The sequence below is a fragment of the Oncorhynchus keta genome, chromosome 23 (assembly GCF_023373465.1).
Source record: "Oncorhynchus keta strain PuntledgeMale-10-30-2019 chromosome 23, Oket_V2, whole genome shotgun sequence".
Taxonomy (NCBI): domain Eukaryota; kingdom Metazoa; phylum Chordata; class Actinopteri; order Salmoniformes; family Salmonidae; genus Oncorhynchus; species Oncorhynchus keta.
The window spans coordinates 28,096,660-28,110,094 of NC_068443.1; the positions used below are offsets into that span (position 1 = coordinate 28,096,660).

Sequence of the window (13,435 nt, forward strand, 5' to 3'; positions counted from 1 at the left end):
CACCCGACTCCACAGCTGCCGCTTGAGCTCCACAAAAAAGGGCTTTACATTCAAGCTCCCTTGCTGTTTTAGTGCCTCGGATTCAGTCCCAGAAAGAAAAAAAAAGTGCTCCCTAAATCACCAGCGAAAATAGTCAACAAGCCAGGGAACTGAGGTAAAGGAAAGGGGACTCGCAAGGCCGCTGCTGCTGCTCTCTCTGCGAGTCTGTGCAGGACCCCTCCTACCTCCCTACTCTACCGCCCTGGGGGTGACATTATAGTCGGTATGGTTTCAAGGAACCACGGACCACCCAGGGGGAGGCGGGAAGATCACAGAGCTAGAGGCTGACGGCCCAGTGATATACTGATCCACTCCTCCTCTGATTATTTCCCTACCCTCCCCACTTGAGAGAGGGGGAGGGGGCTGTCCTGGCACTGTAGGTGCAGTGAGCAATAAAAAGAGGAAGAGAAAAGAACAAAGATCCCCCCTGAATAAATGTCACTTCTGAAAAGTTTTTCTTTCTCTTTGTGGCAGAGGCCTGCGGCCCACTTTTCTTGGTGTGTGTGTGTTTTCCCTTGGTGTGTGTGCCTGGCACTACTGGTTCCATGGCAGAGCTAGGCAGTGTAAACACAGTGGGGCATACAGCACAGTCTAGTACCTGCAGAGAGAAGGCGCGCAGTGCTGGGATGGGGACCAGGGCTGCCATGAAGAAGGCGATCATGTTGTTGATGGAGGTGAGCGCCACGCTGGTGCCAGTCCTCCTCAGGCAGTCACCCGTTCTCTCCTGCAGAGACAAAACACAGCCAACAGTTAATACCAGACAAGCCAGAGAATATAAGTAACTGTTGTTGTTCTAACTAACATAACTAAGCATGCATCACAGATGGCACCCTATTCCCTATATACCGCACTACATTTGACCAGAGCCCTGGCTGGTCAAAAGTAGTACACTATATAGGGAATAGGGTGTCTCCCTTTTGGGACAGAGACTAAGTACAAGGTTACAGTGGGTCAACAGGTGATTGAACTAGGGGGCATGGGGAGGTATCTAGCTTACCTTAAAGGGGATGTTGATGCCAGTCTCAGTGAAGGAGTGGGCCAGAAGGAACATGTCATCCACACCGATCCCCAGAGCCAGGAAGGGAAGAACCTGTGTGGTGGCAGCGTTAAAGGACAGGCCCAGCAGAGAGCACAGCCCCAGGCCAGCTGCCACAGACAGAGCCACCAGGAGCACACCAGCCAGCCCCACGGCCCCCTGGGACTTGGCACAGTCCCAACGGAGCATGGTCGCACAGGCATAGGCCAGCTAGATTAAGACGAGAGATAAGAGAGAGGGTGAGAGTTTGAACTTTGAACTCAGCACAGGCAAAAAGGAATCAGTATAGAACTATTGACATCTATGATGAACCTACAGTAGCGAGAGTAGGTTACTACTTACCATGAGCAGGTAGCCTCCAGCCACCCGAATGACACTGACATCAGAGAAGGACTTCATGATGTCGTTGAGGGTGGTGGTGGAGAAGGCGTGGATCTCTGAAGTGGAGTTCTGGGGGATACTGCCATGAGCCACCTGGAGGGAAAATAAAATAACTTTATTTAAATACAGGTTAGGGGTCAAAAAGAGAATGTACAGTTTTTTAACATTTTAATTAAGTACACCAGTAGTAGTGACCTAGTTTGGGTTGTGGCTTGTGAGGTCATGTCAGTTAACACTTAAATTCCTCTTGATATTCTTCTCCCATACAAACAATGTATTCTTCAAAGATGACTTCATATTTTAAATCAACAACACGCAAACAAGATATGGCTGAACCCCTATGAAGCTTGACAACAGGAATAATGACCACAGATGCCAGAGAGCAAAGGTCAGGGGGATCAAATGAGATCACATGGTCTCTCAAGCTACTCCATCAGCAACATGAATGGCCGACAACCTTAGGGGAACCCAACACCCTGCACTTTGTTTTTACAGTGACCATCCCCCTCTCCTCATCTCCCAATCTCTCTCTCTCTCCTTTCCTTCTCTCTCTCCTCTCCCTCTTTCTCTCTTCCTCTCTTCCCTCTGCTTTCCCTCTCTCTCTCTTCTCTCTCTCTCCTCTCCCTCTCTCCTCTCCCTATTTCTTCCTCTTCTGCGAGCTGGTATTGCTGGAGGCATGACCCCCCAGCCATTCAGTCAGCATGCTGGGTGTCAGCTATCACAAAAACAGCTTGTTCCTATAACTGGGAGTCTGTCAGTGGCCTCCTCGGAGGACTCCGTTTACTAGGCAGCTGAGGATTGATGGAATTCAGGCAGACGTTGCAGTCCCTGGGCCAAAGCCCCTTCTCTATGCATGTGGCAGGTAAACTGGATGACTCATACTTAAAAGGTTAGGGGAAAAACAAGCCAACCCGAGGCCAACTTTAAGGACGCACTATGATTTGCTCTCTGATTTCTTATTTGCCGGTATATTACTCAAATGGGTCGAGACAGGTTGGTGAAAGGTGCAGGTGGCAGAGGCGGGGGAGCTAGGGGCCAGAAACATAGGCTACGTCCCAAATTGAACAGGTATAGTGCGCTACTTAGTGCACTACTTTTGACCCACACATACCTCCACGAACTTCCTCTGCCAGGACTCCAGGATGGCGGTGGCCTTGTCCTCGTTCCAGTTGATGTCATGGATCTCATAGTCGTCCTTAAAGTGTTCGTAGAGCTGCTTGGGGCTCATCAGGAGAAACATGGTCTGGAGGGCCTCCGCACTGCAGGAGACAGAGAGAGAGACACAGTCAGACGTCTGCGGCCAAGTGAGCTCGAGCCACACACAGGAGTCATGTTCCCCCCATTCAAGACCCCCCCAAATACTACAGAGGAACCTTAGGAGTCCTCTTGTCAAGAGACTCCTGTCTTGGTTGTCATAGATATTACATACTCCGATCTGTGGCATATAAACCAAAAGGTGGTTGTATACAGTGTAAGTGGGTGGAGAAGTCAGCTGTTGGCTAGTGTTCTCAGGCTCTAACTCCTGAACGGGGGAAAGCAGGTGTCCTGCTGCCTTTCCACAGCGAGCACAGATGGCCCTGAAGGCGACTTGGCACCGATGTGGGAGTTCTGGGGTAAAAATGTGATTGAGATTACCGTAAATCAAATCATGGAATAAAGTCTGTGGCTTTAAAGGACTGTATCACTTCCCTCCAGATTTGCCAGGGTCGTGATCCGGGCAGTGGCCCAACACTGTCACTCCATTCATACGTGTGCTGTGGTTTTAAATTCAATTGAAATGAAAGAAAGTATTCAGAATACTCAAAAGAGCCCAGGAATCATGTCTCACACATACGGCAGTATATCAAGACGTTTTACAAATCCTTAGCACTGGAAATGTGTACTAGTACACCCCTGTATTGTAAATGATTGTCAGTGTCCCCTTTTCCTCTCTCTGACTTAAAAGGGCAGGCTACCTTTCTCCCACTCTCCTCAACAACAAATCTGTCCTTAGTTTATGTGGCTGTCCATCATGTTTAATTGGTCTGTCCTACGCAGGGGTCAGAGGAGGAAACTGATCCTGCTTCATGTGAGGCATTCCTCAGATGTGTGAGGTTATTGGGAGTCAGGGGCATTCCTCAGATGTGTGAGGTTATTAGGAGTCAGAGGCATTCCTCAGATGCGTGAGGTTATTAGGAGTCAGAGGCATTCCTCAGATGTGTGAGGTTATTAGGAGTCAGAGGCATTCCTCAGATGTGTGAGGTTATTAGGAGTCAGAGGCATTCCTCAGATGTGTGAGGTTATTGGGAGTCAGAGGCATTCCTCAGATGTGTGAGGTTATTAGGAGTCAGAGGCATTCCTCAGATGCGTGAGGTTATTAGGAGTCAGAGGCATTCCTCAGATGTGTGAGGTTATTAGGAGTCAGAGGCATTCCTCAGATGTGTGAGGTTATTAGGAGTCAGAGGCATTCCTCAGATGTGTGAGGTTATTAGGAATCAGAGGCATTCCTCAGATGTGTGAGGTTATTGGGAGTCAGAGGCATTCCTCAGATGTGTGAGGTTATTAGGAGTCAGAGGCATTCCTCAGATGTGTGAGGTTATTGGGAGTCAGAGGCATTCCTCAGATGTGTGAGGTTATTAGGAGTCAGGGGCATTCCTCAGATGTGTGAGGTTATTGGGAGTCAGAGGCATTCCTCAGATGTGTGAGGTTATTAGGAGTCAGAGGCATTCCTCAGATGTGTGAGGTTATTAGGAGTCAGAGGCATTCCTCAGATGTGTGAGGTTATTAGGAGTCAGGGGCATTCCTCAGATGTGTGAGGTTATTAGGAGTCAGAGGCATTCCTCAGATGTGTGAGGTTATTAGGAGTCAGAGGCATTCCTCAGATGTGTGAGGTTATTGGGAGTCAGAGGCATTCCTCAGATGTGTGAGGTTATTAGGAGTCAGAGGCATTCCTCAGATGTGTGAGGTTATTAGGAGTCAGAGGCATTCCTCAGATGTGTGAGGTTATTAGGAGTCAGAGGCATTCCTCAGATGTGTGAGGTTATTAGGAGTCAGAGGCATTCCTCAGATGTGTGAGGTTATTAGGAGTCAGAGGCATTCCTCAGTGCTAGCTAGGCCCTCACTACCCTCGCCCTCAATCTCCCCCTGTCCCGGTGTACACCCCCTCCCGCTCTCACCTCTGCAAAGCATTCTGGGTGTCCTTGACCCGACCGCCCAGGATCAGCTCCTCCTGCCAGTGCATGAACTTTTTGGAGAAGCCGTGGCAACCGCCTTGGAGCTGCCCAGAAATGTCAGGACTCTGCGGAGGGAGGGAGACAGACAGGCAGAGCTAACAGTTAGCTTATTTAACAACCAGGCACATCGGGCTCACAAGAATACCCTCCTCTTTAAAAGGAGGGGGTGGGGTGGAACCAGCCTACCTCTCTCAGGTCCTTGTTGGGTGCGCTGAGGGGGCAGTCGGAGTCATTGGGGTCCAGGCAGGGGCGGTTCATGTAGGCGTGGCCCACCTGGGCCTTGTCCAGCATCTCCCTGAAGCCCTCCAGACTGGTGAACTGGCTGAGCTCCTCCATCAGCTTCAGAGGGTCCAGGTTCATCCACTGGATGTCCGGCATCCCCCTGTAGAGGAACACAACAACATACAGGCTCAGTGGGAGTCGCAGGGCACAGTAGAGCAATGCCATGGCTATCGAAATCACTTTATATACAGTCCTGTTAAGTCCAGTTCAGCTGTGCTCTTTCTGCAGCACGTTCTGCCCCTCCCTTTTTCTTTCCTTTCCTCCTCCAGCTACACCCATGCCACCGTACCTACACCTCCCCATCTCCCTTCCTGTATGCTACTGGCTGGTTCTGATCTTGCCCCGCCTCTGCTGGGCTCTCCCTGGTGACGAGGAGCTGCAGATACTGCGTTTATAAAGTAGCGTTTATTATCCTGTTACACGGGGAGGGGAAAAACACGGCGGCAGGCTGCTCGCGCCTATTTCTTAACTTTGTGCATCGAGTCATAACAATTACCTCTGCCTCTAAACATCTTGATAAGGCTGCAGTGGAGCAGTGAGAGGGCTGGCTGGTGGGTAGCTGAGCAGGGAGTCTGTCTGTGTGCTCTCTCTGTTGGGTTGATTGCCTGCCTGCATCTCACGCTGTTTAGTGGTGCGATGTTCACAGAGCCTTTCAAAATGCCTAATCCTAAGGCTTTTCACTGCTTCTGCCTCTGGGTCCTCCTCCATGCTACATTTATCATTTTCTCCAAGGAGCAGGCAATTATGTGGCCTGAGGGACAACTCTTTGGTGTCAGTTGACAGCTTTTGCCGTACCAAGTAAACTTAGTACAGTGCGCTAACTCAGTGGCTCCCACCAGTACAAAGAGAGTACTTGTCAAGAGGAAGCATCCTCTGCTTTACAGGATTGCCCTTGCAACATCTGTATTCTACCACATTACCCATAATACACCACACAACCAGAAATGGCCTCGGCTCCGTAAGGTCGTAATGTCTCCCGGCTCGTAATGTTTTTTACTTTTCCCTCCTTCCTGTGTTAAAATTGTACCATTTACATATATATATATATATCCCCCTTGGTCGATTTAATTATTTTATTTTTAATTTACATTCTCACACCTCCAAAAAAATCCAATAATCAAACTATCAACAACATAAAATATCCAAGAAACAAGAACTCAGACCATTACAACTCATAAAATAATGCTGTACCAATCATAAAAAAAGTAAATGCTGTAAAGAAAGAAATAAAATAATCGAAATACTTTGAGGCCATTTACTTGAGTTGGTAGAGAGAGAAAAGAATCCCCAAAGTGTCCTAACTCTGGGCCCAACCTCACTCCAATGATTCATGAAGAGAGTGGCTTCAAATAAAGCTGCTACTCTCCCATTCCCACATACCAAGCGCCTTTGCTCCTGCTTGCAAAGAGAGGCTCCTTTATCTGCTATTTTTTGCTTGAGTGAACCGGCCTAGGCCCTTTTGTTTTTCCATAGATTGCTGCTCTTTGTTCTCTCAAGTTTTTTTCTCTCTCCCTCTCCCTCTCTCCCTCTTTTTGCATTAAAAAACTCGGCTGAACTGAAGCGGAAGCTAGAGGGGACATTAGCCTCAGTGGCCAGGCCACCCCCAGCTCTCTTCAGCGCAGCAAAAAGAAATGGCAAATAAATAACAACACAGACATTTTTTAAGAAAATATTTCACCACTGTGATTTAGGGGAATACTTGTGGATCTGTGATCATCAAAGGCCCTCCCCCTCTCTCTCCTCTCACACTACATGAGGAAAAGTAAATACAACCCATATTTATGTTTATTTAATTTCCCTTTTGTACTTCAACTATGAGCACATTTTTACAATAACGTACATTGCCATGATGTACTGTATGTCTCTATTCTTGTGAGTGTAATGTTCACTGTTCATTTCTATTTAACATCTATTTCACTTGCTTGGCAATGCCAATAAAGCCCTTAGAATTTAATTGAGAGAGAGAGACAGAGAGAGAGACAGAGAGAGAGAGACAGAGAGAGAGACAGAGAGAGAGAGACAGAGAGAGAGAGACAGAGAGAGAGAGACAGAGAGAGAGAGAGAGAGAGAGACAGAGACAGAGAGAGAGACAGAGAGAGAGACAGAGAGAGAGAGACAGAGAGAGAGAGACAGAGAGACAGAGACAGAGAGAGAGACAGAGAGAGAGACAGAGAGAGAGACAGAGAGAGAGAGACAGAGAGACAGATACAGAGAGAGAGACAGCGAGAGAGACAGAGAGAGAGACAGAGAGAGAGAGACAGAGAGACAGATACAGAGAGAGAGACAGAGAGAGAGAGCTCCCTGCCAGGTGAATGGAGAAAACACTGTTTGTTGTTCAATGTCCACGCCTGTGGCTGCAAAAAACTATTTTCAAAACCCTTAAACTGAACTATTGGTTTTACCTGAATTTATAATCAATATATTTGATATGCGGAAAGTGAAAACAATTGGAGTTATTGAAATATCAATTTAGAGTGTGATACTTATCTTTTAGGATTTTTCCCCCCGCAAGGAATATGATAAAAAGCATCTTAAAATAACCAAACTCCACTGTTCATTTCTTGTACACTCTTTGGGGACCAAGCATAATGCCCATTTTATTTGTTGGACAACTTACAGCTCAGAGCCCGGGCGATTACCATGAGAATGCACAGTGTTACCCATTGCTGACAAAGCTGAGCCCCCCTCCAGGGCCCCCTCACTGATGGACACTCACTCGTAAACTGAAAGAATGCTTACCATTGTCTGACCCAAAGGTTCCCCTCCCCCCTTTACCAACCCACCCAGTAGCAGCCATCTCCTCCCTCCATCTCTCCCTCCCTCCCTCTCCCTGTCCCCTTTCCATGAGGGCCTTCCCCTGCTCGGCTGGGGGACTGTGTGTGTGTGTGTGTGTGTGTGTGTGTGTGTGTGTGTGTGTGTGTGTGTGTGTGTGTGTGTGTGTGTGTGTGTGTGTGTGTGTGTGTGTGTGTGTGTGTGTGTGTGTGTGTGTGTGTGTGTGTGTGTGCGTGTGTGCGTGCGTGCGTGCGTGTGTGTGTGTGTGTGCGCGTGTGTTCGACCACTCAGAGCTACGACGACAGGAGAAGCATAGGTGACAACTGAAGTAGGCCTCTTCCTAACAACAGGGCTAACCGGCTCTTTAGTCACAGCTTGATGTTAGGTTATTACTGCCACCATTGTAGGTTATTACTGCTGCCACTGTATTGGATCCAAACTAAAGCCTCTTGTTAAGAAGAGTGTGTGAGAACCAGGAGGTCAATTGAGATTTTGTAGCCAAGCCACATTCCCTGGCCCCTGCCAAACCCAGCGTATAAATAAGGTGTAAGGGGCCAAGCTAGATGGACAGGGGCCCTAACGTAACTCTAATACTGGGATTCAAGATAGCTGATTTTTGAAAACACTAAAAAAAACATTCTGTATTTCCAAGTAATATGGAAGAAAATCATTTGCACCATTTGAAGGACAAATATTCTGGAACTTACGGTAAGTATGCTGACCCCCCCTGGAGCTTTGCACCTTCCCAGAAACAGTCCAGTGGGGTAACAATCATACAGGGGAACAGCTTGTCAATCATCTGCAAAACATGGATACAGTCATCAGTTATTATCCATTATCAAAAGTACATAAAACAGATCCATAACCAAAACCATGCATGGTGATCGCAATGGACAGAAAATAACAGGGAGGGATATTTCATTTTTTCAACTTACCCTTTCAATCATGACATTTTCTATGATAGGGACTCCAGATTTGTAGCATATTTTATTAAGATCCCATGATCTGAGGAGAGAAGACATACAGAACATCAGATATGTGACCACAGACAACCCCCTTTTATTTAGTTGTGACTTAAATGTAGGGTAATCCCCAGTGACCCATGGGTCTACTTACTTTCCAAACAGAGACACCTGGACCTTGCTGGCCGAGAGCGCTGCCTCCAGGTGAAGCAGCAAAGCATCCTGGGTTAGAATGTTAGTTCCTTCCTGTTTGGGGGTTTGTATGAGCATCTGCGACGTGAACACAGACTCCTCTCCTTGCTTCTCCTTGGTGTAGCGCAGCTCCCGACTCACTCGGCTACCGGCTAGAAGAGAGAAGAAGAAGAAGAGAAATGGAGAGGGGGGGGATTGGGTTAAAGACTCATCTCATCTCCCACATATATAAGAGCTATTGGGTTATTTCTCTTCGTTGCGCTGCGATTTGACAAGACAACTGACCCTCATTACCACTGCAGAGGAAGCATGATGCAAGCTAAAACGTCAATCAACAGAGCGAATGAAGCACAGAAAGGTCCACAGAGTGTACAGTTCTGGGGGCTTTTGGGGATAGATATGAAGCTTTTTAAGATGCACAGTTTAATTTAATTGCAGCCTCGGTAGTGGGGAAAAAAGCCACTAATTAGGCTGCTTTTCTAAGTTTCATATTTCTGTCCAACCCTCCTCCGACTCCCCAAGACTTGGATTCTAAATAGCTGTGTAGTTCAAACCAGAGGCCTTGGCACAGGTCCAAAGGATACAGAGACCCACAGCAGAGAGGGGGGGGGGGGGGGGAGACCGAGATATAGAGGGAGAGAAATCTGCTGGGTATGACTATGCACGGCTCATATTATAATCACACTAGTGCAACAAGCATTGCAGACACGCAAACACGCAAACACACACACAAGTTCCGAGTTGGATCCCTGTATTGAAACGACTGTGGCGTGAGTATAGTGAGTGTAGTACACATATGCACTGCACATACACATGAACACAGATCGGCCAACGCCCTTGCCCGTGTTGGTTTTGAAGGCACTTCAGACACAAGACGTCTAGCCAAGAGAAATTGGTCAAAGCTTCTCATTGGCTCCCTCTGTGAAACAGATGTGTCCTGTTAGGGAATTCCTCCTCACTGTGCCCTGGTGCCCAAACCCCATCACTAACAACACGGCACGGAATGGCAGCACCACCATCCCTAGTTTCACAGTCTATTTCACCTGGGACCTGATCATGTAAGAAACTGACAATGGTCAAAAACACAGCGTCTAGCCTAGTCAGACTGTTTCAGTACAAAACGAAGGCACAACATACCATCGATTTTTTACAGCAGACTTTCACCATACCAGAACGAACCCATCAGAGAAGGAGAGGGAGATTCTAGTAGAGAGAGAGAGAGAGAGATAAAGGTGGTAGCAGGGTTGGATGGGAGAGAACAACGAGGCAGAAATGCTGTTGATCTGGTATGCAGAGCCGGGATGAAAGCATCAAAGCCCTGAGAGGAAACTCTGGAGTCCAGCCCCGTAATTACCAGAGGCTGCCCTGAAAAGAGTGAGCAGGGTATCTGCGGCAATGCCAAGGGCACATGAAACGCACCGCTCTGGATCAGAGTGGGCCCGTCTGCCCCTCCGTGTTCCACTACATGACAATCCTGCAGAGGCTGGCTCTCACTGTAGCCACCTCGCCTCTCAGCTTCTCTCCCTGGCTTTCTCTCTTCCACTCTTTCCCTCTGTCTCCCCTCTCCCTCTCTTCCTGGCACCACCTTACCCAATCCAGACGCAGCTCCTCTAATTGAGGGAGAAGAAAAAAACAATCCTCTCCCCGGCTCTCGAAGTGTAAGATTAGATTATAACTGGGTTGGAAAATCTTTCTGGGCTTTCTTCTAGCCTTCATAGCCTTCATAGTTGACTTTGTGAATTCACAGAATCAAACCACGCTTAAGAACAGACACTTTTGTTTCACTTGGGACATTCTGCTCATATTTAATACATTGGGGGCATCTACAGGAACTGATTTTCAATCTTTGGGCCTGTAATTACAGGGCTCCTGAAGTAAATTATAGCTATTTGTGTCTTGTTCCGCCCATCTGGACCACCCAACTAGAGCACCGGCCTCGCCACTCAGTCACTGTTCTGCTCCGAGAGAGAGAGAGCTCAGCCACTCACCAGATGGAGGCTGCTCCGCTCTGCTCCTATCCGCTCGGCCTGCAACCAACCATCCTTAAAGAGACAGTCGCCCAAATACTTCTCACCAAGCAGTCAGAAAAGTTTGAGGAAATTTGGGGCCTGTGATTCTCTGAATATTTGACATTAAAAGTGGATCGAAATCACATGTGAAGCATTAGGCCCAAATCATTTTTCATGAGGAGACTGTCAAAACGTAACACGTAGTTATCCTTCAACAATCCCATATTGGACGGGGAAATCAGATAACTGTAAATAATATCAACATAACATGGTAGAAGAGATCAGGGAGCTCATACTTCTTCACAAAGCCACTCAGGGTGCTGCACTCCAAACAAAGCACCTCCATTTGTTCTCCCTCTCTTCCATTTTTCACATCAACCCCCGGAGGTGACATCCCCATACAGCCCAATTATCCACAATTATGGTCTATCTCATCTTCTAAGCATATGCAGGGACACGATCCATCAATCAACCCTTTTTATAGCGTTGGGCATTTTGGAGTGAGGACTGCCTGCAATAGCCATTCCTATGCTAAAGCTCATCTCCATCCAGATGGGGTTCTCACTGCTTCTCAGTGGGACTAGGCTGGGGCTGGCCAGAGAGACAGACAGGCAACGGTAGCAGGTATGAGGGAGAAGGCCTCCCGCCCAAAAGCCCGGACACAGGGCCAGGCAGGCCTATCAGGCTTGTGTGGATGTGTGTGTATGTGCGAGTGCTAGTTCCCCTCTCAGTGGGCAGTATAGAAAGTGGCATGTAATTAACCAAGGAGAAGGAGCTCCCTGCTCCTTGGTGTCAGACCACTGTTGGACCCTGTCAGCTCTAATCTCCCTCATGTCCAGCCCACCACCACCCAGCCTAGCCCAGCCTACCACCACCCAGCCTAGCCCAGCCTACCACCACCCAGCCTAGCCCAGCCTACCACCACCCAGCCTAGCCCAGCCCACCACCACCCAGCCTAGCCCAGCCTACTACCACCCAGTCCACCACCACCCAGCCCACCACCACCCAGCCTAGCCCAGCCCACCACCACCCAGCCTAGCCCAGCCCACCACCACCCAGCCTAGCCCAGCCCACCACCACCCAGCCTAGCCCACCACCACCACCCAGCCTAGCCCAGCCTAGCCCACCACCACCCAGCCCAGCCTAGCCCAGCCTAGCCCACCACCACCCAGCCTAGCCCACCACCACCCAGCCTAGCCCACCACCACCCAGCCCACCACCGCCCAGCCTAGCCCAGCCCACCACCACCCAGCCTAGCCCAGCCCAGCCTAGCCCAGCCTACCACCACCCAGCCTAGCCCAGCCTAGCCCACCACCACCCAGCCTAGCCCAGCCTAGCCCAGCCTACCACCACCCAGCCCACCACCACCCAGCCCAGCCTAGCCCAGCCTACCACCACCCAGCCTAGCCCAGCCTAGCCCACCACCACCCAGCCTAGCCCAGCCCACCACCACCCAGCCTAGCCCACCACCACCCAGCCCACCACCACCCAGCCCACCACCACCCAGCCTAGCCCAGCCCCACAGACCTCAGGAGACCACAGGAGACATCAGTACGTTGGGCCAGTAACCGAAAGGTTGCTGGATCGAACCCCCAAGCTGACGAGGTAAAGATCTGTAGTTCTGCCCCTGAGCAAGGCAGTTAACCCACTGCGCCAATGACGTGGATGTCGGTTAAGGCAGACCCCCGCACCTCTCTGATTCAGAGGGGTTGGGTTAAATGCGGAAGACACATTTCAGTTGAATGCATTCAGTTGTACAACTGACTAGGTATCCCCCTTTCCGTACCATACTGCAGTGGTTTCCAACCTGTCATCCAAGTTGAATAACAGGTGGAGGTATTAATGGTATTATAAGCAATTTAACATTACTTTTCATAACGCTGAATGTTTAGAATAATAATAATAGGCCTTTAATTTGTTACATTCACTGCAAAAATGGACAAAAATATTATCATCAAGATATTTTATGTTAAAATAAAACCTCAGACTCCGTGATTGGTGGTCGTCAAGAGCTTCTGTCTGTGTATGGGATCCGTTGCCATACTGTACTGTATCAATGTATTTCCTCTCCATGTCTGCCTGTATGCTATGTTGTCTGCCTACACTAGTGCACAGGTTTAGTGAGTGTAAACGTTTGCCATCAAACTCAAAACAGTATCTTCCAAAAGTGTTGGTCACAGACAGCACAATGTATCCAATCAAATGTGGAAGAAGTCCCACACAAGTAGCCAAGCTATTTCTCCAGCTTGGCTCAGAGGCTGTTAGGCGCCGTCACTAAAACACAACTGTTTGAAACCAGCAGCAACACCCTTCACATGTTAACTAAAGGTCCAAATCCACTCTCCATTAGCAGAGACCACCTTCAAAGTGTTGTGGGCCAGATTAGCTGGATTATGGAGCCACTGAAAGGATCCATGCTGCTTTGGAGGAAGTCCCACAAGGAAGAGACATGCTTTACCTGTAACGTAGCACAGATTATAGTACACAAAATGGACACACTCAAATGCACCCATAGCCTCGCCACTCACCCACTCCCTCACTTATACATTC

General features: G+C 48.7%; 1 protein-coding gene across 1 annotated transcript in view; it reads right to left on the reverse strand.

Moving 5' to 3' along the window:
- LOC118402111 (protein patched homolog 1) overlaps positions 1-13,435 on the reverse strand; it is a 33,464-nt gene that overhangs the window by 12,129 nt on the left and 7,900 nt on the right. Inside the window, exons 3-11 of the mRNA XM_035800022.2 lie at positions 8,839-9,028; positions 8,658-8,727; positions 8,430-8,521; positions 4,855-5,050; positions 4,612-4,733; positions 2,568-2,715; positions 1,418-1,549; positions 1,037-1,285; positions 638-763 (exon numbers count right to left, since the gene is read on the reverse strand). Of these exons, the coding sequence (XP_035655915.1) occupies positions 638-763; positions 1,037-1,285; positions 1,418-1,549; positions 2,568-2,715; positions 4,612-4,733; positions 4,855-5,050; positions 8,430-8,521; positions 8,658-8,727; positions 8,839-9,028 (1,325 nt within the window). The remainder of the gene's footprint in view (positions 1-637; positions 764-1,036; positions 1,286-1,417; positions 1,550-2,567; positions 2,716-4,611; positions 4,734-4,854; positions 5,051-8,429; positions 8,522-8,657; positions 8,728-8,838; positions 9,029-13,435) is intronic.